Here is a 23,052-nt window from a genome sequence, read left to right as displayed (position 1 = left end):
CTCCTTGGAGGTCGGCTCTGCCCTCTGCGTCACTCGTCCCGTGCTACGCTCTCCTCCAGGGCGGGCGGGGCCTCCAGGCCGAGCCCCCTGGCGCCGCCGTGCACGCTCGAGAAGGACACCATGGTGTGGAGGAGCATTAGGACCAGCACACACAGTCTGATCCTGCTGCTGCCGAGGCGAGACCCTGCGGAGACCGGCAACAAGGACGGGGAGCGGGGCTGGTGGTACTGGTGGTGGTGGTGGTGGTAGAGGTGGTAGTGGTTCTGCCTCTGGTGATGGAGGTGGGGGTCGTGGCGGTGGAAATGGAGCGACTCTGACACCGTGGATTTGGGGGATGTGTCCTTGTTGCTTTCTGAGGGGTGCTCGCAGGAGTCCCATTGCACCTCACAGCACTTGGCCTCTTCATCAGGCAGCTGGTTCTCCAGCAGCCCTGTGGGAAGGAAGGAAGCAGGAGGAAGGGTCAGCGGGACACTGAGGATGAGACTGCGGAGGAAGCGAGCCCTGGTGCCCACCAGCTGTGGTATGGGCACACCTGAGAACCAGGACACCCAGACACCCCCTGGGACTGGCCCCAGCACATCTGTGAGCCTGCACACACCAGCAAGGCGAGCTCAGGGCTTCCCAAATCCTGCTCACAGCAGTTCAATATCCCCACCCTGCTTTAATCCATCACCTGCAGCTCCTTCCATGCTTTAGCTTTCAGTTAGAGGTAGGACTTTCACCTCCTGGGCTGAGATGTTGCTGTGTCCCCATTAACCCCTTACCCCGTACCCTTGGGATGGCCACGTTTTGGCATCAGGCAATGTTTCCACACTGCCCCTCCTCCCACTCCACCCCGACAAGCCTTCCAAACCTGGGAAGTGGCTTGGAAATTCCCCAGGGCTCACCATCACCCCCCTCCCCATGCCCGGTGTGAGCCCGGCCCTCCTTACCCGTACAGATGAAGCCAGGCAAACCTCCATAGATCAGCTCGTCATTGTCCGGTAACACAAAGGGGCACCTGGTCTGCACCTCCAGGCAGTATTGCTTGCATGGGATCCGCTGCTGGCACTGCTGCTGGGTCACATTGAAGTACTCGGAGCACAGCCACGCCTTGTAGACAGCCTGGGGGGAAATCGTGGAGAGGGACGCGTCACTTCCCAACCACAGGGATAGCTGGAGCATTGCGGTGTGAAAGGGGATGGGAGAGCTCCCAGCTCTTGTGGGAAATGTGTGTTGTGGTAATTTGTTGAACAGAGATGGATTCAAACAACGCACTGGAGTGTAACAATGGTGGAACTCGTCTATCCAGCTAAATCCACCACAAAAATAAAGCTAATTACCACATGGAATAATGTTCCCTACAGACACTGTGACAGATTCTGCCAACATCAGTGACCCAAGAGCTCAGTCTGTCACACAAATATTCAAACCCTGCTTATCACCTGTCCCAGAGCATTCTCCTCATCCCCAAGACATCCCACTGCTCTTCCAGGAAGGGGAGGGATTCTCACCTCCTCTAAAGTGGCTTGCCCCCCATCAGCTCTGGACATGGGACAGCAAAACACATCATGGGCTGGTCTTTACTGGAAATTTCCTGCTGGAAAAGCTGCTGGGCAGAAGCAGCTGGGATGCAGAACACACAGCCACTGCACCTCAGGCTTGTCCCTCTGCCACCAAATAACACCTTCCCCACCAGGTCCTGGGAGTGATTCCCAATTCCCTGATATCTGGAACTTTTGCTGTGCCATTTCTTTTGGCTCAAGGGGGAAACTTGTTCATTTCCCATGGATGTTCTGGCACTGGGATCTACCAGTGATACAGGTGTCTCCATGTGCTCTGTTCAACTTCCTGATACTTCAAGCTGTGCTTGGCAACATTTCCAGAAGGAAGAGCACCCTGGGGGTTCAGCTGTGACTGCAAGGCTGTGCCACATTCCCTGCCTCTCCAGCCTGTCCAGTCTTGGGTTTCCCTCTTCTCTTCCAGCCTCTGTGAGCTTGTACCCATGGCAGACAGCTGGGCATAGCCCAGATGGCCTCAGCTACAACCATATTCCCAAACTTCCCTTATCTCCCCAGCATCAGGCATGGGGGAAGTTGTTTGTCTCCACTGGCTGTAGCAGAGAGGGAGGGAGAGGTCCCATTTCTCCTGGTGTGCATCATTCCTCAGGCTGCAAGAAACCCGTGGCACTTCCAACTCATCCATGAACTTGTGGGCACGAGTGACAGCACCATGGTCATTCCATGACCACAACCAACTTCCTTTGAAACCAGCTAGAAAGGGCTCCCTGTGATTCAAAGGCAATGAGTTTCTCTCCTTGGCATGCTTACAGAAACCCTGTGCTCCTCCTTCCAGCTGCATTTTCATTTTCTGGAGGCTTTAAACCCATCACTTCTTTGTTTCCCCATGTTTTCCATAGATCCTTATCACCGTTTGTTTAGACCACAGTGGTGTCTCAGGATTAAAGCTGGTTGGGAAATTCTTAGCAAGTTATTTTAGTTTGCTTTTTTTTTTTTCCCTGGAAAATGCCAAATCATGAAACCCAGAATTTTCACAGAACTCTGTTAGCTTTGGTGAAACTTTCATCCCAAAAAGTTTAATGGGCACCAGGACACAATTTATTGAGCAGTCCCCAGTGCCATGGCCAGGGCTTTCCCCTGGGATGTGGGAATGCAGGCACTTGTTCTCCTTGTCCTGTTGGATGTTAATTACTGGGACACAGTGGAACGGCTCCAGAGGAGGGAATGACTGCAGAGTGTGAGGACACAAGCAGGAGAGTTTCGGGGTCTGGATCTGCATCCTTGAACATGTAATTTCTGGAAGTGTCCAGGGCCAGGCTGGATGGGGCTTGGAGCACCCTGGGATAGTGGAAGGCGTCCCTGTCTGTGTCAGGGGGTGGGATGGCATGGGTTTAAGGTCCTTTCCAACCCAAACCATTCCACGACACCACAATCTGCCCGAGCTGATTCCCTAGAACCAAGGAGGAAGAAGCCATGCTCCGGAGGGGCCACAACCCCGATTGCAACATGTGCCCTCCCTGATGGCCTCTGCTCCTTTGGGGACAGTGTCAGGAGCAAGGAGACATGGGGACAGCAAGGAGGACACAGCAGGACCCCTCAGTGGGTGGCACATGGCCCTCTGCAAGCACCATGAGTTTTTCTCCATTGAGAAAGCAGGACCTGTCACTGCTGCTATGGAACCTCAACAGGATGTAAAGGAGGGTTAGAGAGCTCAGGGGACAGTGACACCTTACACTGATGGGACACAGCACCAGGGGATGTAAAATGGGCTCCAAAACACCCACTGACTGCCCAGGATGTATTCAGGATTTATCCTTATTCCAATCTGAGGACTCAACAAGTCCCTGCCTGGACATGACGCTGTTGTTTTCACATGCTCCAGACACACTCCAGTGTAATCTGGAGCAAAACAGAGAGAGGCCTTATTAATTATCCTAATTATTTGGGCTGCCTTTAGAGCAACAAGGAGAGGGTGTCCTGAGAACACCTTGACCCTCAGAGTGTCCGGCAGCAAGGGGCTTGATGAGCTTCTTCTTCCCCTGGTGACCATCCAGGATTTTGGACAGCTGGTGTGGATGACCTGCTTGAATTTGAACTGGCTGAAGTCAGGTAGGTGAATTCCCCCCAAAATCATGAAGTTTTCAGGATTAAAATCCAGATGGATTAACTAAACCACAACCAGCCTGTAGTTTCAAGGGGAATTATGAACACACAAGGAGCTGGACAGACATCACTGATGTGCCCAGACCCATCTGGGATGGACACCCTGAATCCATCCCTCCAGCTCAGCCTCTTTTCCAGCCCTCATCTGCCTTAGGATAAACATCTCCATCAGTGGGACTTCCTCGTGTTTCCCAAGGAGGTTGTTTTACAGCACTTATCTCACTGCCTACAAGTTTTCCTTCATACTTGACCTACATTTTTCCATCCAAAAGTTCACTCCCTTCAATCATTCCCTCCACCATTCCCTCTCCCTGCTCCATGTTTACACATCTCTAATATTTGGAGATGTCTCACGCTCCTCCTTTACTCACAACTCAGGCGAGCTTGGCTGATTTACTCACTCCCATTTCCTGCCAGTCTTCTTCCCAGCTCTGACTCTCTCCCACACTGCTTCCCAGATCCCTGTCACATCCCAGCTCCCACCTGGGCTCACATGCAGCCCAGCATGGAGGGTACACTGAGTGCTCTGGCAGAGGATTGTGGGTGTCACCTGAGCTGTCCCAGCTCCTGATTTTGGTGGAAAAGGCAGCCGGAACAGCAGATTTCCCAGAGCTTTGTAGGAAGCTGCTTGGGTTCATCCTACTGTCGTGTGGAAACAGAGCTGGCACAAGCAGGCTCTGCATGGATCCACACATATTCCCCCTAAAATGTTTGTGATGATTCCCATTAGGGAAGTCTGGCAGAGGGTTGGGGTCACACACAGGGACATTCCATGAATTTAATGAAAATATGGAAGGAGAGACTGCAAGGAGCTGGTGATACCACCAGGGAGAGCAGAGCTGAAGCACTCATCCAGAACCTGAACCAGGATTTCCTGGCTGCCTTCCATTCTTTCTTCCCTTTCCAGAGCACCTGCCTTCGCTGAGGGAAGCACTGACCCCAGCCAGCCCTTGCCATTCCCTTGTGGCAGATCCTCCAGGTGCTGCAACAGGAATCCCTGCAGCTCTGCAGGATGGAAACTGCCTGTGTGTACTCCAAAACAGAGATATCCAAGACCTGCTGGTCTAACAGCTCTCCCACTCCACTGGGATCAGGCTGAGACACAGGTGGATCTCCAGGAGATCCCAGAGTCTTCCTGTCACTCACCCAGAGATCCATGTCACAGACAACGAGAAAATTCCCTGGGATGCTCAAGGTTTTTGTATCTCCAAGCTTACCCCACACGACCTCCTTAGTTCTGCTGTTAAAAAGGACATGTGAGAATTTAAGACAGGAAGAAATTTATTTCTAGCCTAGATCAACTGGGAAAGCTCCCTGGTTTCCATCCTTGCCCTCTCTGGATTCTTCAGAAAGCAGGTTGGGTTGCAATCAGTGTTCCTGCCATTCTGGTTTGGCTTTGGGCAGATCTCCAGCCTGGCCAAGTAAATATAAGTGAACTCAACTCCAAAATAGCTCCAGTTTGGTGCCCTCTTCCTGCATTTTTAGTTCTGGAGGACTGGCTGCATGACTCCGAGAAAGCACATAGAATTTGGCTGCCTAGGAAAGGAGCCAACTTCAGACATCCAATTTATATGGAAGGAGGAGGACAGGCTATCTGTCCACATTGGAATTTTGCAGATGGGATGAAAAACCTCATCATAAAAGACATTAAAAAATAAATCAAAATGAATTTGATTTCCAATAGTGAATTCAGTTCCCTGTCTGCTCACACTTCCAGTGGGATCTGAAAGCAGCAGTCAGAGGGATGGTGCTTTCACAGGGAATTCTGTGCCAAATGGGAGTTCTTCCCTGCCTGCACTATTCCCTCTGTCTCCTGTCAGTACCAGGACAGCATTCCCCACCAAACAGCTTTTCCAAAGTCTTTCTGTGTCCTTAGGATTTCTGCACAAATTTGGCCACTTCAAGGCCAGTCCAGTTGCTACCAGTATGTTGGAAACACTGCCACTGCCCTGCCTGTGGAACCATCCCAGCTACATTTTGGGAGAACTGAGGAGCAGGAATGGAGCAGCATTCTCAGGATACACCACCACTGCAGTGCTTGGGATAGTTTGGATGCCCATTGGGAATGCCAGCTGTAATTAACACAACAAACTGTTGTTTTCCCATTTGAACAGGAATCAATGCTTGGGAAGTTTCCCCAAGGAAAATCCTGCTAATGGCACAAATGTAACAAACCCTTTTCCTTAATTTCCTTAATCCAGCCCAAAACCCACTTCTCTGGAAGAGGGAGATGCAGACTGGAAGGCAGAGAGGGAAATAGGGAGTTTTCCCCTACAAAAAGGAGACCTGGGAGTTTGGTTAGACCAGAGGTGAGGATCACTCTGGAAGTTGGGCTCTACCATCATGACTCTCCTTTCCCTCTTCTCACTGGGTGCACCCATCTCCCAGCAGGGATGGGAAGAAAAATCCCTGCCTGTCCCTGCCAGACCCCCAGCCTGGAGCAGCTCCCTCCTCTCCCAAAGCAGTTCCTGGGACTCACATTTCCATCCTGGCCTGAGAGGAGCATCTGGAGTGGCTGTGCCTCATTAATCTTGGACACAGGGAAATGAGCACTGCTAATGAACCGCTTGGGCAGCTCTCCAAGCTCTGGCACATCAGGATGCAGCGCGGGAAGCAGGACGGGCTGGGAGGGAGAGAAGAGCCCCCTTGGATGGCAGAGGATTAAGGGAATGCTGAGGTCCAGAGCCAGCCAGGAGGAGTCACAAACATATCTGCAATGTCCAATTACCACTGTATTCAATTAACTCAGACAGTAACAATGTGGAACTTTAAACTAGCTTTTTTTAGGCTTTTAAAAAAATTCTCCTTGCTATGGGCTGTTCCAACATCATCTCTGGAACAGCTGATTTTTGGTTTCTTTGATAGTTCTGGAGTTGTTATCCCTGTCTTGACACATTCACATGCTCTGGGTTAGGAGAGGGGGGAGAAAAACACCAACCCAACCCTAAACCCCAACAACTAGGCAGGATTATGGGATTTGTATTGTTTTTCCTTCATTTTTAATATAAAGTTACCTTTTGCTTGGCAATGACAGCACTGGAGCTGCAGCTCCTCTGTTTCCCAACCAGGGGAGCCTCTGCCCATTGTACCCAGCTCCAGAGGGCATGGAGTGGTGGCTGTGGTGGGCACTGGGATGGGGGCTGCCAGCAGGAATGCCTGGGACATGGATGGGGATGGGGGAATGGGGATGGATGCAAGCAGGCTGCAGGGAACGGCACTGGTGGGAATTCCAACTGGAGTTGGTGTCCCTCAAACACCACTGGAAACCACACAGAGCTGGCTGGGTTGGCTGGCACATGCTCATTCCAGGCTCTCCATTATCCTGCAGCCCACCCCTCTCCAGGGTTGGTTTTCCCAGAAGTTCTCCCCCAGCCATCCCATCCATGACACCAGTTTGCATTCTGCTTGTTGTGTGTTGTTCCGGGCACAGGGGTGTCTGGGTCTGGCACTGACCAGGCTCATCCTCAGGGAAGGTCCTGGGCATTGGAATGTCCCCCATGCTCCAAAACTGTGGCTTCCCACCTACATCCCACAGGACCAGAGCATATCCCTTGACCTGAATGATGAAGTCACTCCCAAATTACCTGGAAGCAACTTGTCAGAGCTACTCAATCACCACTCAATCACCTCATGAAGCAGCTGATCATTTAAAAGTTTTAGTTTTCATTTTAAAAATAAAGCATTTTAGCTTTAATTCCCAGTTCTTGGATTAAAGAGACTGTTTGAACGCTCCTTCTTTTGGAGGGAACAGCCCCAAATTTCCACCTCCAAGCCACTCAGACCCAATCTGAGACACAATGTCCCAGGTGCTCATTGGTCAAAACTAAGAGAAAATAGCTTTAAAGTGTGAACTCCACACACCTGACACACTCAAGGCCCAGGTAACAACTGTCACACTATGTCACAATATCAGGCTGCTCAACACATGCCTTGGGAAGGACTGGAGTGGGAAAGGGTGGGAGAACCAGCACCTCAACCTGTCTCTGCAACCACACACACAACCCCAGCACCCACGGGTGATGGGCCGAGGGGTGGCAGTGCCAGCTCCCAGCCCTGGGAATGCTCTCAGGGGACAGACACAACAGCCACAGCCTCCTGGCTTTTCTCATCTGCTCATGGCACCAAGGGCTGCTGTGTGCAGAGCCCAGGGAAAAGCCTGGTCTCATCCCAGAAGATGCCACACTCCCCTTGGAACAAACCCAGGAGCAAGAGCTTGTGTTCATGGTTGTACCAAAGCAGGAAGCATTCCCTGGAAGAGCAGAGCTTGTGGACTCACTTTGGACACCTCTGGCAGCTCCTGTGCTGAGGGGACAGAGCATGTGGCATCCCAATATGGCCTGTGCCTACTGATTAATCACAGTAATTAATGGCACAGCTGGATGAACAGGAAGGCAGTGACCACTTCCAGGCCCTCCTGCTTCCCATAGCCAGTGCCTGTCTCCATGCATGTCACAGTTTGCTCCATGTCCCTGCCCAGCAGTGTCTGCAGCCCTTTCCCTCCCACCAGAGCTCCCACTTTTCCCAGTGCAGGCTGGGATCTGGCTGGAGGTTACTCCCTGTCCAGGCACCCAGCCCTGCCTGACCACTCCTACAGCCCCCAGCCCATTGCAGGAGGCTCTTGATCCCAGATCACTGCTACAAAACATCCCAATTCCCACGGAATATTTCCATTTCATTAGCAAACTCCACCTCGGGGTAGATGCATCCTCTCTCCAAGGGGGATGAGCATGGGGGTGACAGTACTCTGCTCACCAATGCAAGCTCTTATCCCAGCATTCCTGATGTCAGTCTCCTGTTCAGTCTCCTCTCCTCACATCCTGGGTGTGTCCCCTCTACTCACCCTGGGAATTCCTTGGCAGTGTCTGGGACAGGGTGGCCCAGCCATGGTGGGCTGCCCATGGGCACTGCTGCCAGACTCCAGGCACAGCCAGTCCCTGTCCCAAGATCCCAGCCTGGGAACACGGTGAAGCCAGAGGGACCAGCATTCCCAGGCTGCAGTTAATCCAGGCTGCTGCTCTGTGCTCCCCTTTCAAAAAGGATCTTGGCTGCGCTTTAGAGAAGAGCAGCTTGTCAGGAAGGAGTGTGGAGGTTTGTGTGGGAAGGGGGTGGACACCAGGAGACAGGGACAAACAGCTGGTGGCCAGGGAGACAGCAGCTCTCATTGGCATCTGGAAGGCTCTATCCTTGTGACATGACATGGCCATGCCCCAAGGTGGAAGAGGGGAGACCAGGCCTCCAGTTCCAGCGCCTCACCATACTCTTAGGAAAGTTCTTCCCAATATCCCATCTAACCCTGCCCTCTGGCAGTGGGAAGCCATTCCCTGTGTCCTATTCCTCCAGGCCCTTGTCCCAAGTCCCTCTCCAGTTCTCCTGGAGCCCCTTTAGGCACTGGAAGGAGCTCTGAGGTCTCTCTGGAGCCTCCTCTTCTCCAGGTGAACACCTCCAGCTCTCCTAGCCTGGCTCCAGAGGGGCTCCAGCCCTCAGAGCAGCTCCGTGGCCTCCTCAGGACTCACTCCAGCAGCTCCAATCTGTACAATCCCTCACCTGCCAGCCCCCAGTAGGTCAGATACCAGCCCATCCTACCAGCCCAATGACTTAAAAAGTAATTAAAGACCTCTGCAGAACTGAAGCTGAACATGATGGAGTTGGGGACAGAGGGGAAGTAAGGTCCCTGCAATCCATTAGGATGGCTTGAGGAATTCACTCCCATTAGATCCTGCTGCAGCCAGGGGCTTAGCAGGATTCAAAAGTGGGTTAAACATTTATACAGCTAATGAGAACATCCTGTTACATTATATAGGATTTAAAAAAATAAAGGCACTTCAGTGCCACGAGCCATAAATTACCCACCAGTGATGGGGGCAAGGGAGAAGTTTCTCTGCTCATCCCCTTTCCAAGGAAGTGATGAGGTTGGAAAATTGTTCTCAGGATGGTGTGAGTATCCAGCCCAGCAAGAGCTTGTCACAGCAGGGCTGTCTTGCATCCAATACCTACGGAAGGGACCAATCCTGTACTTTGCCAGGAGCCCCTTGCACAACATCCTGTGAGGTCCCACTTTGCTCAAGTGGGAATGGGACAAGTTATAAGGCAGCAGGAGGAACCTGGTCCCTCATGTCATCCTTATGCACCCCACAGAGATGGGCAAGCAGCAGGATCTGGCCCATCCCTGCTCCCTCATGGAGCAAACAGCAGGGAGACAGGAGCATCCTGGTTCCTGGGCACCTTCCATGGTCACAGGGAAGTGCAGTTTTCCATGCTCATGTCAGACCTGAGAGCTGCAACCTCTGGTTTTCTCTCTCTGGCTGAACACCACTTGCAGCAATCTCCCGCTCCCTTTCCAGGGAGGAAAGCCCCAGGATAACGCGCAGTCTCCGTGGTGAGCAGCAGGCAGGCACTCCTCGCTGGCATCGCTCCTCAGGCAGTGAATCCCAAGGGATGTGCTACTGCAGGGAAGCCCCATTCCTGCTGCTCTCCCCTGGAGCAAGCCCAGGACAGGCTGGGGCTCTCCCTGTCCCTGTCCCCCTCCCTCATTATGCTCCACAGAGTGGAAGTGCTTCCCCTGCATTCCCATGAGCAAGGAGTGTCTGGAGAACGGTCAGTGGACCACACTCCGAACCAGGCTGCCACCCCAGAGCTCCTGGTGCTTCCTGACAGTCTCATTTGAATGGGAGAGCAAGGAATGATGACAAACAAGAAACACTGCATGGCAGGAAAACACTGCTCCCTGCACACACAGGCAGAGACCACTGTGGATTCCTCCTCTCCACATCCAGCTCCATGGAAAATGACACGAAAGACAACCAGCTCCAAGGAATATGACACTGAAGACCAAGAGCAGGTCAGGGAGATGCCCAGGTCTGAAGGGAGTTGAACTCATTACATTAAAGACAGAAACACAGCTCCTGCTCTGCCAGCACTGGTCAGTCCTTCCCAACCTGCAGCTGTTCAGAAAATTCCACTTGCCTCCTCTCCCTCTGTAACCACCAGCAGTGGGGAATGCTTGGGACTGGTGCCTGTGGGCACAGGATATTCCAGGCTCCCTGATCCCTGCTGGCACACTCCTCACCAGGAAACCCCCCATCCCAGCCACTTCCAGGCTCCCTCTCCAGCTCTACCTTTGCTCTCCTGTCCATCCGCAGCCTCCACCCACAGCAATGCTGCAGAGCTGCCGTGCAGGGATAAGATTCCAGCCAAGATGCCAAACACGTGTATCTGTTACTCCCAAGAGGACGAGCAGGGCAGGTGGCATTTCCTTCTTCAGCTAGGACCAGGAACACCGGGATGCTGGCGCAGGCAAGGCTCTGGAAAACCAAATCCTTGCCAGGTGAGGCCATTTCATGCTGTTTTTTTAACAGTGGCCACGTTGGCAGCATCTTGGGGAGCCAATGCTGCCAGCACTGCTCTTCCTGTGATACCCCAGGAGCATGACTGGGAGAGAGGCCCCAGGGAAAAGCCAGGAGCTGGGAAGAGGAGCGAGGCTGAAGCAGGAGAGCCATTCCAGGCAGCCAGCTGCTGGCTCTGCCCACAGGAATGGGGCTGGAGCAGCGTGGACAGATGGCTACTTCTTGCCCAGGTAGCCTCTATGTCTCATTCACAGATTTGCTGTCCCTGAGTCATTGCCCTTCAAAGGACAGTGGAGCTGAGCTCCTGCATGGAGCCAGGCATGAGTCGCATCCCAATGGCATCCCGGTGACAGCGGGAATAGCCCCCAGCAGCCAAGCACATCCTGCCTCTGCCCTGCTTGCCTCCCACCCTGGAGGGCAGCTCTGGAGCCTGCAGCAGAGGAAAAGCCTGTAGGGCATCCCTCGGGACAGGCCTGGGGCTGTGGGATATTTTGACAAACCCTCTCTGTATGTGATCCTTGGCACTGCCTAGCACCGGGGTCAGGCCAGGCCAGGCCATGTGTGATCCCCGCTGGGCACAAACGGCTCCTTTCCTGATCGAAAAGAATCCTGTCCTCAGGCAGGGACCAGGTGAAGCCTGTTGTGAGGGCAGGTCCAGCTGGGTTCAAGCAGACACCCTGTGCATCCTCTCCCACCTCCTGGTGCTGGTGTGGGAGGTGCTGCCTCCTCTCCCTGGGCTGCACGTGGGGCTGGAAGTCAGCGGGGCACCAGCAGATCCCTTTGTCCATGGGGAGCATGGATCACTGCCTGGTAGGAAAAGCAGTGTGGCAAGACAGCCCTGATCTGGACAACCACAGGCAGCCTGTGACAATGGATGTGCACAGCAAGGGGGCTGGGGGTCGTGCTGTTTTCCCAGATCTCACATTTTGCCAATATCACTGCATGTGCTGCTGAGCTCCTGACTCCCAGAGCCTTCCTGCACCACACAGAGCAGGTGGATACTTTCCATCTCCAGCTGCTGAGGTGGCATCTCTGAGGAGTTTGTCCCACCCTGCTGATGAAGCCCCTGTGCCCACCATGCTCCCAGGGATGGGCACACATGGAGAAGAACCTGGGCTTGCATTCAGCACTGATGGCAGCAGGCAGACTCAGGAGCACACAGAGCAGGAACTGGCGCCGCAGCCTGTGGCACTTGGAGATACTGGTGACAGTTTGATGGAGACAGATGTCACCCTCCCTTGTTGTCCCTGCACCATTTACCGACCTGCCTGTTGCTCCATGGAGACCTGCTGCTGCCTTGGGAAACTTGTGGGTTGTCCCCACAGCACCACTGACAGACACAGGTGAGGACAGGCAGACAACAAGGACTGACAACCAGCACAAAGGAGGCAGCCAAACACCACCCAATCCCCCCATAAATCGCTCCCATTCACACCTTGACCCCACCCCAGGTCGCTTCACCCCAGAGCACCTGTGTAGGTTCAGCCTCCAGCTCACCACACACTCCTAGGCAGCTTGAGATGTCTCAACCCCAAGCAAAGCTCAGGACCGTCCAAGCACCATCTGAGCATCCCGACTCCCACCTGTCTTGCAGCCTTGCCAAGTCCCAGTTACCAATGACGCATTCCTGACACCTCTACATCTTTTATTCCACAGGGCAAACTCCTTCCATCAGTTCAGTTTTTGTTTCTCCTGTTTTCCAAGCCTTGATTTCAGTTTTCGAGCATTGAGGATGTACCAGACACAAGGCACTGGAATTGGGCTGTGCCAGAGGCTGCAGCCACAGCACCTGCAGACCAAACCCACCATGGTCCTTTGGCCCAAATTCTTTGTACAACTGAATCACATCTTTGTGCAGGGCTGCAAAAAATTCCCTTTGCTCCCATGGAAGGGGGAGGAACAAGGAGCCACACACTTGGCTAAGCCCATGCATGTGTTCCTGCTCAAGCTGCCAAATGACTGTGCTGATCTGCTGGAATTACTTTGGAATTCACTCCGGAACCTTTTTTTCACCTCATGAAATGCCTCACTGGCCAGGCTGGTTCTGGAGAAGCTCTGGAGCTGACACAGGTGTGTGGGAGCAGCCTCTCCCCTCCCAGGTGCTGCTGCTCCTGGTGCACCAAATGCTCCACAGGAGACCAGGTCCAGGTGCAACTTTGCAGTCACCTATCCATAGTCTCTGAAAGCCTCACTGCTAAAATAACTCCCTTAAAAAAGCACAAGGTTTTGGTGAAGCCACTTTTGCTGTGGTTCTCAAGGGACCTTCCCTCTGTGTAAGGAGCCATCCAGGCTCATAGCAGGAGTGCATCAGGTTGAGCGCCATTTTGGATAAGCCCAGCCCAAAAAAACCCTCAACTTGAGCTACTTTTGTGAAGGTAAAATACTGCTTTGGTTCCCCCAAGAGGTGTCCCTGGCACTGGGATAACCCCAAGACATGGTGTTCCCAAAGCTCCTGGCACCAGCGGGCTTGGGTTTCCAGAGGATGTTCCACAGGGAGGGATGCTCTGTAGGGATGCCGATTGCTGATGCTATTCCTGGCTAAACAAGAGCCAGAAAACAGGACCCCAGAGGGTGCTGAACCTGGGCACTGGGGATTTGCTCTCTGCTCCATGTGGGCTGTGCCAGGGGTGATGCCAGAACAGGAACAGCCTCTATTTCTCACCACATCACCACACACCCACGACACAGAAACACCAGCAAAGCCTTGGGAGTGAAATCCTGCCCTGACGGGGTACTGGGAAACCAGAGGTGCAGAACCAGATCCCACCAGAGCCACGGGCCCATGTGCAGAGAAACCTGATAATCTAATCACATCTGAGATGCTACAGGTCCTGTCCAGCCCAGCCTGCCCAGCTCTGCTGCCAGCCCCCTCCTGCCTGTCAGCCCTTCTCTTGTCACAGCTTTGTTTCTTGCAGCCTAATGACTCCTTAATTCCGCAAGCTTTGTCCCATAGATCTTGATTTGCCCCAGGACTGGTGGGAGGGGGAACTTTTGGTAGCTGTTGGGCCGGGAGCCAGCACCCAGAGCTTGGCATGAGCAAAGCTCTCATCTAGTGTCTGAGCTGGAGCAACACTGCTCTTTTCCTCTTTGGAAAGATGGGAAAAAGGCACAAACGAGCCCCAAGCATCCCTCAGGGCATCGCTTTGGAGGGACAGCAATTTCCTCCTGTACTAAGTCCTGCAAAGCCTGGGCTGACAGTTTGAGTTTGTTGCTGCCCCACATTTCCTGATGAATATTCAAGTCCAACATCCACATCCCCAGGCCATGATCTCCTCAAGCCCCTTCGGAGGATGCGCCAAAGTGTCTCCACAACTGCTCAGTGCACCAAGTTAATTGGATCTTGCAGTGACAAAGGGTACAAGTCACATAGCAACAGGCAAGATGGAGGCAGCCAGCAGCTGCTCCTGACTCAATTAATGACTTTTCCCTCTTATGTTCAGAAAAACACAGGCGTTTTCCACCTTTTATCCACATCATCCCTACCTAGCACCATGACCCAGCAGCTGGCAGGCAGATCCTCGCAGCACGAGGTGAAATGTATTTGAGAAGATGGATGAACCTATAGACCCACTTCCCTCTTTTCCTCCTGTCCGCAGGATGCTGGTGCCTCTGTCCATGAGTGTCCCTGTGAGAGCCAGACCCTCAAAATCCCACCAAATGGGAAATGCAAACAATAAACCCCAGAAGTGCATCCTTGTGGTTTACTGTCTCTCAGCCACAGGGATTTCTGGGGTTAATTGTAAGAGTAACAAATAAAACATTTCCAGGGAGTGATTTGGAAGTCGACAGTGATGCACAGGAATAACAACATATGCAGAAAGTGGCATCTGCCCAGGAATAATCCCCAAGCAAAAAATAAAAAGGGAGAGTATTACAGCACTGAGTAATCTAAGAAGCTCAATTACACAGACCACACCACTTCATGGGATTCCTATCTCCCAGGGAGGCTTTGGTCCAATCTTCGGGCACAGACAGATCTGGGGTTGGGATGCCTAGGATGCTGTTTCCCCTCCTGGCAGCACCTGCCTTTTCTCCCCAAACCTGAGGGCAGCTCTCAAGATGATTTATTAACAGGGAATTATGTATCTCCTGAAACCAATCCACAACACTCACATGCTTCCAAACTTTTAGCTTGGAGTCAAATCTGCTGCCATAGGAAAGAACTGGGAGCTCCAGTTGGGATTTGGTGTTGCTGTTGTTTGATATCAGGTGGACTAAAGAGCCAAAATCACCAGAGTAGTCTGGCTGCCACAGAGCTCCCTGTGAACTGTCTATTGAGCCACACTTCTTAGGCACCAAATTCCAGAGGGATAGGTGGCTCTGCAGAGGAAGGCTGTGTGCAGGTGAGCTGGAGCTGCTGTGCTTCCTCATCTTCAATTTTCCAGCTGCTGTTACGGAATGGCAGGGATGCAAATGGGAAGCAGCACTAACCCTCCATGCACAGCCCTGCTCCCATGGTCCCATGTCCCAGAATTATCATTTAAATCCTGTTTCTTCAGCTCCAGAGTTCCTGCAGCCAGAATCCTGCTGTGAGGGCTCTGCAGGAGCTCTCACACTGACCAAGCTGCACTTTCCACTCTGTTTTCCTCCACTCCTCTCCTGTTTTCCTGTTATTTGCTCTCAGATGTTATCACTATCAAGCAATAGCTCTGCCACCCCTCACAAACAGGTATTATCCAGCATCTGGATGGGAATTACAAATTCAAACTGCTTCAAAAATCCCACCAGCCACATTTTTCCAAGGCAATGAGTAACTGCAGTCCCTGCTCAAGTCCAGAGGACTTGAAATCAGGCCAAAACTCGCTTGTCACCACAATGCTGGAGGGGTCTGGCATTAGCCTCAATTCACAGATGGGGAACAGCCACTGAGAGGGAAAAGCTGTCTCATGGATGTGAAAGGCTGGAGTAAAACATAAATATGGAGTGAATGGCCTTAAACAAAGCAGCCTGATTTTCAGGAGCAACCAAAAGGATGGGAGCTGTGAGGGCTCTGGTGGGAGCATGTAGACTCAGGCACTCCCATGGGAATTTCCCAGTGGATGGCCCAGGGGAGTGTTAACAGGTTGTCCCTGCTGCTCCTGCCTCCTGTTGCTTCCCAAGTGCTGCCTGTGGAATGCAAGGCTAGAGCTCATAGATGCTCTAAGGATGCACAGACAACACGGAACCAGTTCAAAGGGATGAGTCCTGCTACTACCTCCAGCTCTGCATCTCCCCAGCACATTCCTGCTCTCCCATCACGGATGCTAAACCCAGGGACACAATGGAGACTCACTGAAGCACAGCTCTGTTTCTACATACTTTGGAGTCCAGACATAATGATTATTTTCTCACCTCTTTTGCTTCTCTCTCTGGGTCTCCCAGCAGAGATGGAAGCTAAGCCTGAAGTTGGAATGTTTATGTTCCACCAAACATGGCACAGGGAGATCCTGATCCTGCTGGGCCCCTGGAAGCAGGAGCAGCACAACAGACAGCACCAAACTCCCTATGGAAGTGGAGCAGCAGGACCAAACTACTCAGAGCAGGCTGAATACTACGTCCTTTGGAAACCACAGGGAGAATTTGGGAAGCAGACTGTAATTATCTGCCTTGGCCTGGGCCCAGAACGCAAGCACAAGCTCCTGCTCAAACCCAGCTCCTCACAAAAGCGACCCATGGAATAGTGGCCAGGATCTCACCAATGTGCCATAGGTGAAAGACACCACCCTGGTGTCCCAGTGCTGCTCTTGGTGCTGCTCCTGCACTTTCCCAGGGCATGATCACTTCAAGAGCTGCCCTGCAACTCCAAGTGTCCCTCAAAACTCCTGTACCAGAAGAGGAGCAGCCAACCTCATTGTACTGCCAGGGAGGAAGCTCTGCCAGTGTCCCTGTGGGGACAGTGCTGTCACACACCCCGAGACACAGCTCTGAGAAAAGGAAGCAGGTTTAATTATGGAGATCATTGCACTTCCCAGAAGCGATGTCTGAAGGGAACGTGCACAGGTGAGCCAGGCAGCCTGGGGCAGGTGGAAGCTGGAGGCACCACAGGCTGGTCAGAATGGAGCATCCAGCAGAACTACACTGGAGGTCTGATGGAGATCCAATCACAACTCTCCTCTGGGAGAGGAGATGGCTCCATACTGAGCCTCGATTCCACTGATGCTGGGAGACACAACCATCCCATCAGCTTCCAGAACAGGGACTGTGACCTGGGGCTGGGGACAGTCAGTGACACTGGGGGGAACACCAAGGTAGGAGGCACATCCCAGCATACCTCAGCCAGCTCCCTGGGCAGAAAGGGTGTAAGAGCTGGAAAACAGCTGCTGTATACAGGGAAGGGGCCCTGGTACCATGGTTCATCTCAGGTCACTGCTGGTCTAATGACAGTCAGGCAGAACCCTGGGCTGTCCCAGGAGCAGCAGCAGGTCTGAGGAAAAGATGAGGGGCTCCACACCTGCCCCAGCTGAGCCCCTGTTTGCACAGGGGTGCACATGGAAAGGGGTGTGGGTGAGGCTGGTAGGGATTGGGGTGTCAGGAGTGAGGTACTTGGACTGAGGTGGCACGTCAGGATTGGGATGTCAGAGGGGTGCTGAGAGTGGGATGTCATGAGTTGGGTGCTCAGACTGAGGTGTTGGGAGCAGGGTGTTGGGAATGGAGTGTTGGGAGTGGGATGTCGGAAGCTGCCTGTGTGTGCACAGGTGTGAAGGGATGTGCGAGTGCTCATTCAGGCCAAGTCCTGCTTTGCCTTCTCTGTCCCACCACCATCTCAGCCTTCCCAAGGGCTCCAGACCTGTCCCACCACCACTGCCAGGAGAGGTTTAGGGAGCAGAGGGAGACTCCAGCCTGCAGGTAGTTGTGAGAGCAGGGGGACCACGGTTCCCCCACACCACCAAGCCCCCTGTGGCCCAGCTCACCCGGGACTCCCCCTCGTACCTTGCAGTCCGTCAGGCAGGATCTGACCGAGTACTCTTCTGATTGCAAGTACTTCTCCAGCAAGAGGTCGAACTCCTCGTATTTTTCCTGAGCGTGTTGGTCCAGCCGCTGGTACGCCTGGACACAGCTGCTACAGGCCTCCCCGCCCAGCGCCCCGGCCGCCGCCACCACCAGGTCCACCATCAGGTTGTCCAGGCTGCAGTCCAGGCCGTCGGGGCCGGCCATCTCCCGCAGCAGGTCCCAGATCGTGTAAGTATCACAAAAGGAGAGGTTGAAGTTCCTGAAGTAAGCCTGCAGGAAGGTCCTTTTGGAGGAGGGCGAGGCGAAGAAGGGCGCGGCGGCGGCGGCGGCGGGGGGCGAGCGCAGGGGCGCGCCGGGGGCCCGCGGGCGCTGCGGGGCCAGCAGCCGGGCGCACGCCGAGTCCAGGTCCCCGCGGGCGGCGGGGCAGGGCCCGCCAGGGCCGCGGCTCAGGTTGCCCAGCAGGGCCTCGCAGCTGCCGCCGCCGCCCGCCGGCTCGGCCGCCAGCAGCGCCCGCGGCCCGCGGCCCCGCGGCCGCTCCCGCGCCCGCAGCTTGGCCCCGGCGCAGAGCCACAGATGGTCGGAGAGGAGCACGGTGAAGAAGAGGAGCGAGGCGAGCGACAGGCGCCATTTCTGCGCCCGCTCGGGGTCGGCCACCGGCTTGTCGCTGCGGCGCGGCGCGCAGCACACGGCCCCGCCGGCGGCGCCCCCGCGGGGGGACATCCAGGCGCCGCGGATCATGCCGGGGGCGCGCGGGCGGCGGGCGGGCAGCGCCGCGCTGCCGCCGCTGTCACCTGCCCCGCGCCACGGCCATGCCCGCGCCGCGCCCCGCCGCCGCCGCCCGCCCCGGCCCCAGCCCTGGGCATGCCCCGGCCGCCCTCACTCGGCTTTCCGCTTGCCCCGGCGCGGTGCCGGGGCCGCGCCGCGCCCGCCGCCGCCGCCGCCCGGCCCCATCGCCCTCAGTCTGTCGCCATCTTCGGCCGCGCCGCCAACACCTTGAGGAGCCGCGAGCGCTGCGCCTGCGCGCTGCCTCCACTCCGCCGGCACCGGCACGGCCGCGGCCTTGCTCGGCCGGCGGTGCCGAGGTGCTGAAGGACAGCTCCGCTCCGCCGGGCCGGGGCACCCTCGCACACCCGCCGCAGCCCCGGCGGCAGCTCGGCGCTCAGCCTCGTCCTCACTTCCACCCTGAGCGTCACCTGCACCCTCATCTGCACCTCATCCGCACCCTCTTCCTCATCCCTTCCCTCATCCTCACCGCCACTTCACCCCCACGGTCATACTCGCCCTCATCCTCACCTGACCTTTGCCATCATCTTCACACATCCTCATCCTAACCCTCATCCTCACTTGAATTCTCATTCTCACCTCCATCTTCACCCTCACGTACTGGTCCCATCCTCATCCCGGTGTCAACAGGTCCCAGTGGAGAGGGACTATGGGGGCTCCAGCAGCAGACACACATACGGCACTGTCCCTTGAGAGCAGAGCCTGGTGTCCCCTCACTGCCCACACATCCTCAGCCCCATAGAGAGCCCCCAATTGTAGCAATGTGTTTGAATAACTTGTCGCCCTAAGTTTTCTTGCCTTGTGAGTGTTTGCAATTTTGTAGTGGAGATTCTCACGCAGCTTCATGTAAAGTATGTATATATTTAGAATTATCTACTTTGTTTACATATTTCTCCTCTGGGAGGAGAAATATGATTGATGGTGATGTTCACCTATGAGGTCGAAGAGGTGGAAACCTGTGTAGCCAATCTTTTGCCTTCTGTAAAAAGTGTATATAAATGGAGTCAGAAATATTAAAATAAAACTTTCCTGCCTGACTTTCTGCTGTCTGCCTTGTCCTTTGTGTGTCCAATACTGCAACAATAATTTAGGCCATTCCCTGTACCAGCCAAACTGTTTGTAGATAAGAAGACACCTGCAGTCTTGTTTTTCAGAATTCTCAGGGATTCGTCAAGGCTATGGGAACAACAACAGGTCTAAAAATAATGAGCAAGAGCCTGGGAAAGTGTCTACAAGAAGTGCAAAACTTAGAACACACACAACGTGGTGATGGACACTTGACCAATTAGGTGCCCTGAAGGATGTGTGCCTGTCTGATGGACAAATGACTTAGCCAATTGAGAGACTCCTGTATGTGTGAACAGTAGTGCTAGAAACTATAACTGTGGCTTTATGTAAACAATAAATGTCTTCTGTTGGAATCATATTGATTTTTGTGTTTCAGTAGCCCATTTTCCCCCTGCACCCAATGATTCCATTTCTGGGGGACTGGGAGAGAGTTATCACCAGACAGCAAAAGCAGCTTCCAGGGACATCCCTTATTCATGTCCCTAAATCCCTGTTAGGGGGTTCTTGGCATGGTGTAAGAGACGGTCCGAAGATCCCTCATCTGCCTCACGACCGCTGTCAAGGATGAAAATTGAAGCCCCCCTCCAAGGACCAAGACTGAAACCCTTAAAATTCCAACACAGGGATGCTGGCCTGACTGAATGTTTTCCAAGTATTGCCTGCAGGTGTGTTCACTGGACCAAGACTGGTTTCCCATGGGAATCAGTCCTGAAACAATGGGTCCTGCTCACTGCTGGGACGAGCTTGTCCTGTTCGGAACTGGCACGTATTTGTTTGCAATGGACTTCTCCACTGTCCTGTACCTGTTCCCTCAACATACCGTCCTGTCCCCCCCCTCCCAGTGGACCTCAAAAAGACTATAAAAGACCCCTGAGTTAACCAAAGACTTTGAGATCTCCCCACGGAAGAAGATGGATCTATTGGCCGGATCACGAGGATTTCGTCTCTCCATTGAAAGCTATTACCCTCTCCCTTCTCTCTCTCTACTTTATTTCCTTTCTAATCCTTCTATTGCATTTGCTGTTGGCACTCAATAAAGGTGCATTTGTTTTGATTAATACTGAAATCCCCTCTGTGTTGTTTTTGCACTCTGAGATCAGTTAATGAACCATCACAACCCCCGCTTGTATTAGCGGATCGTGACACATGGCTAAACTCCGAGAGACCATCAGCTCCCTAGGATTGGAAAATAAAGAGCAGCTGAGGGAGCTGGGGGGGGATCTCAGCCTGGAGAAAAGGAGGCTCAGGGGGGACCTTCTGGCTCTGCACAGCTCCCTGACAGGAGGGGGCAGCTGGGGTGTGTGTGTGTGTGTGTGTCAGGCTCTGCTCCCAGGGAACAAGGACAGGATAAGAGGAAATAACCACAAGTTGCACCAGTGGAGGTTTAGGTGGGAGATTAGGGAAAAATTCTTCACTGAAAAGGTGGTCAGGCATTGAAACAGACACCAAGGGAAGCAGTGAAGTCACTGTCCCTGGAAGTGGTCAAAATCATGTAGATGTGGCACTTGGGAACATGGATTAATGGTGGCCTTGGCAGTGCTGGGGGTGATGGTTGGACTCAATGGTCCCTGAGAGCCACTCCAACTTAAATGATTCCATAATTTTATGGACATGAAACCCCAGTGTACACGGAACAGAGGGCAGAGCCTGCTTGGAGGCTCCTTCTCCATCCACAAAGCCATCCTCAACCTCGGGCACAGCTGTGGGAATTGGTTCAGGTGTTCCTATTCCTGGGATTTTCCTCAAGCTCTGTCCTAAAGTGAACCAGTTCCTTCAAGACCATGGGGTGCTGGAGCTGGTTACCCAAGCTCCCTCAGGAAAGTGGGATCCTGCAGACACAGGGAAAGACACAGGAGGCTTTATCCTTCTCATGTTTATCATCCTAACCTGTGAGGACAGTAAGCCCCATGGGAAAGGGGCTCTCATGGAGGGGCTGTCACCTCAGCTGGTGCCATTAGTCCCAAAGGCCATGGTGTGTGAGCTGCTCATGCTCCAACGGCTCAGCCCTGGCTGAGGCACTGAGGGAGGGAAATACCTGGTGCGGAGCCAGGAGAGGTTTTACAGCCAGAATGAACAAATGTTGAACATCATTGGGAGTGATATAAGGATCTGCAACCCAGGCTGGAGGCTCAGCTCTTCTGAGCCGTGGCACAGACACCTGTGACTCCCTCAGGGGCTGCTTCCCTCTGGCTCTTCCACCCCATCCCTTCCTGCTCCTCCAGCATGTTCACAGCCCTGCTGGGAGGAAATGCTGGAATAGCCGAGAGCATTGTTCCTGCAGGTCTGTGGTCCCTGTGGTGGGTTTCTTTCCCAGGACTGTCTGTGCCTGCTCTGTGCACATAGGATCAGACTGGGGTTTGAGGAATCACTGGATGGTTTGGGTTGGGACTTTTAAACATCACCTTGTCCATCCCCCTGCCATGGACAGGGACACCTCTCACTTTCCCAGGTTGCTCCAAGCCCTGTACAACCTGGCCTTGGACACTTCCAGGGATCCAGGGGCAGCTCCAGCTCCTCTGGGCAACCTTTGCCAGGGCCTCCTCACCTCACCATCCTCACAGGGAAGAATTTCTTCCCAATATCCCATCTAAACTTCCCTTCTCTTTGGTTTAAAGTCATTCCCCCTTGTCCCATTCTAGTGAGGGCTACCTAGATAAATAAAAAAAGAGACTGGCCAGAGAAAACGTAGGTCCGATCAATGTGATTAACACTACGCAACTCCTTTATTTCGAGAGAAATGGCGTCTTTTATACACTTCTATATAGTTTACAGTTCGGATAGCTCAGTCATTGGCACACAGCAAGGGAAAGAATGAAAACACACATTATTTTAGTTACAATTAAGGTGGCTACACATGTGCCTACTAACTACTTCACTCAGTGACCTTCAAATCCCCATTATCTTCCCCAAACACCTTAAGGCGTCTTTTTCTAGCTGCGCCACACACCTGATGGAATTTTAGCTGCGCAACAGGCTTCAAGGCCTCATCAAGGCCTCAGGTCAGAACTCAGTCACAGTAGTTCAAACTCTTGATATAAATCATGACCTCCTGATTTAAGAAAATCAGCAACATCCCATCACTCCATGTCTCAGGGGGAGTGCTGCAGGCAGGAGATCAGCACTGTCCTGTCCAGATCTAGGAAGAGCTGAGACAGTAACAGAGCCCCTCCAAGCCTTGTGCACCATGTTGGTTATGGGACACTGAGCCCTGCTGTCCTTTCTCTCTTATTTCCTGTCTGTCCGCACAAAGCCCCACTTGTTCCCAT

General features: G+C 53.5%; 1 protein-coding gene across 1 annotated transcript; it reads right to left on the bottom strand.

Annotated features, from left to right (window-relative positions):
• Positions 1-29: 29 nt before the first annotated feature.
• Positions 30-18,673, bottom strand: LOC310922124 (NALCN channel auxiliary factor 2-like; the record flags this gene model as incomplete). Its single annotated transcript, XM_083882521.1, has 3 exons — positions 30-430; positions 933-1,104; positions 17,915-18,673. The coding sequence occupies 3 exons, from the start codon at positions 18,671-18,673 to the stop codon at positions 30-32; spliced, it is 1,332 nt and encodes a 443-aa protein (XP_083738647.1).
• Between the last annotated feature and the right edge of the window lie 4,379 nt (positions 18,674-23,052).

Source organism: Zosterops lateralis (genome assembly GCF_965231275.1).
Source record: "Zosterops lateralis genome assembly, chromosome: W".
Lineage (NCBI taxonomy): Eukaryota > Metazoa > Chordata > Aves > Passeriformes > Zosteropidae > Zosterops > Zosterops lateralis.
The sequence above is the reverse complement of the archived record's forward strand: the minus strand, read 5'-3'. Positions and strand labels throughout refer to the sequence as shown.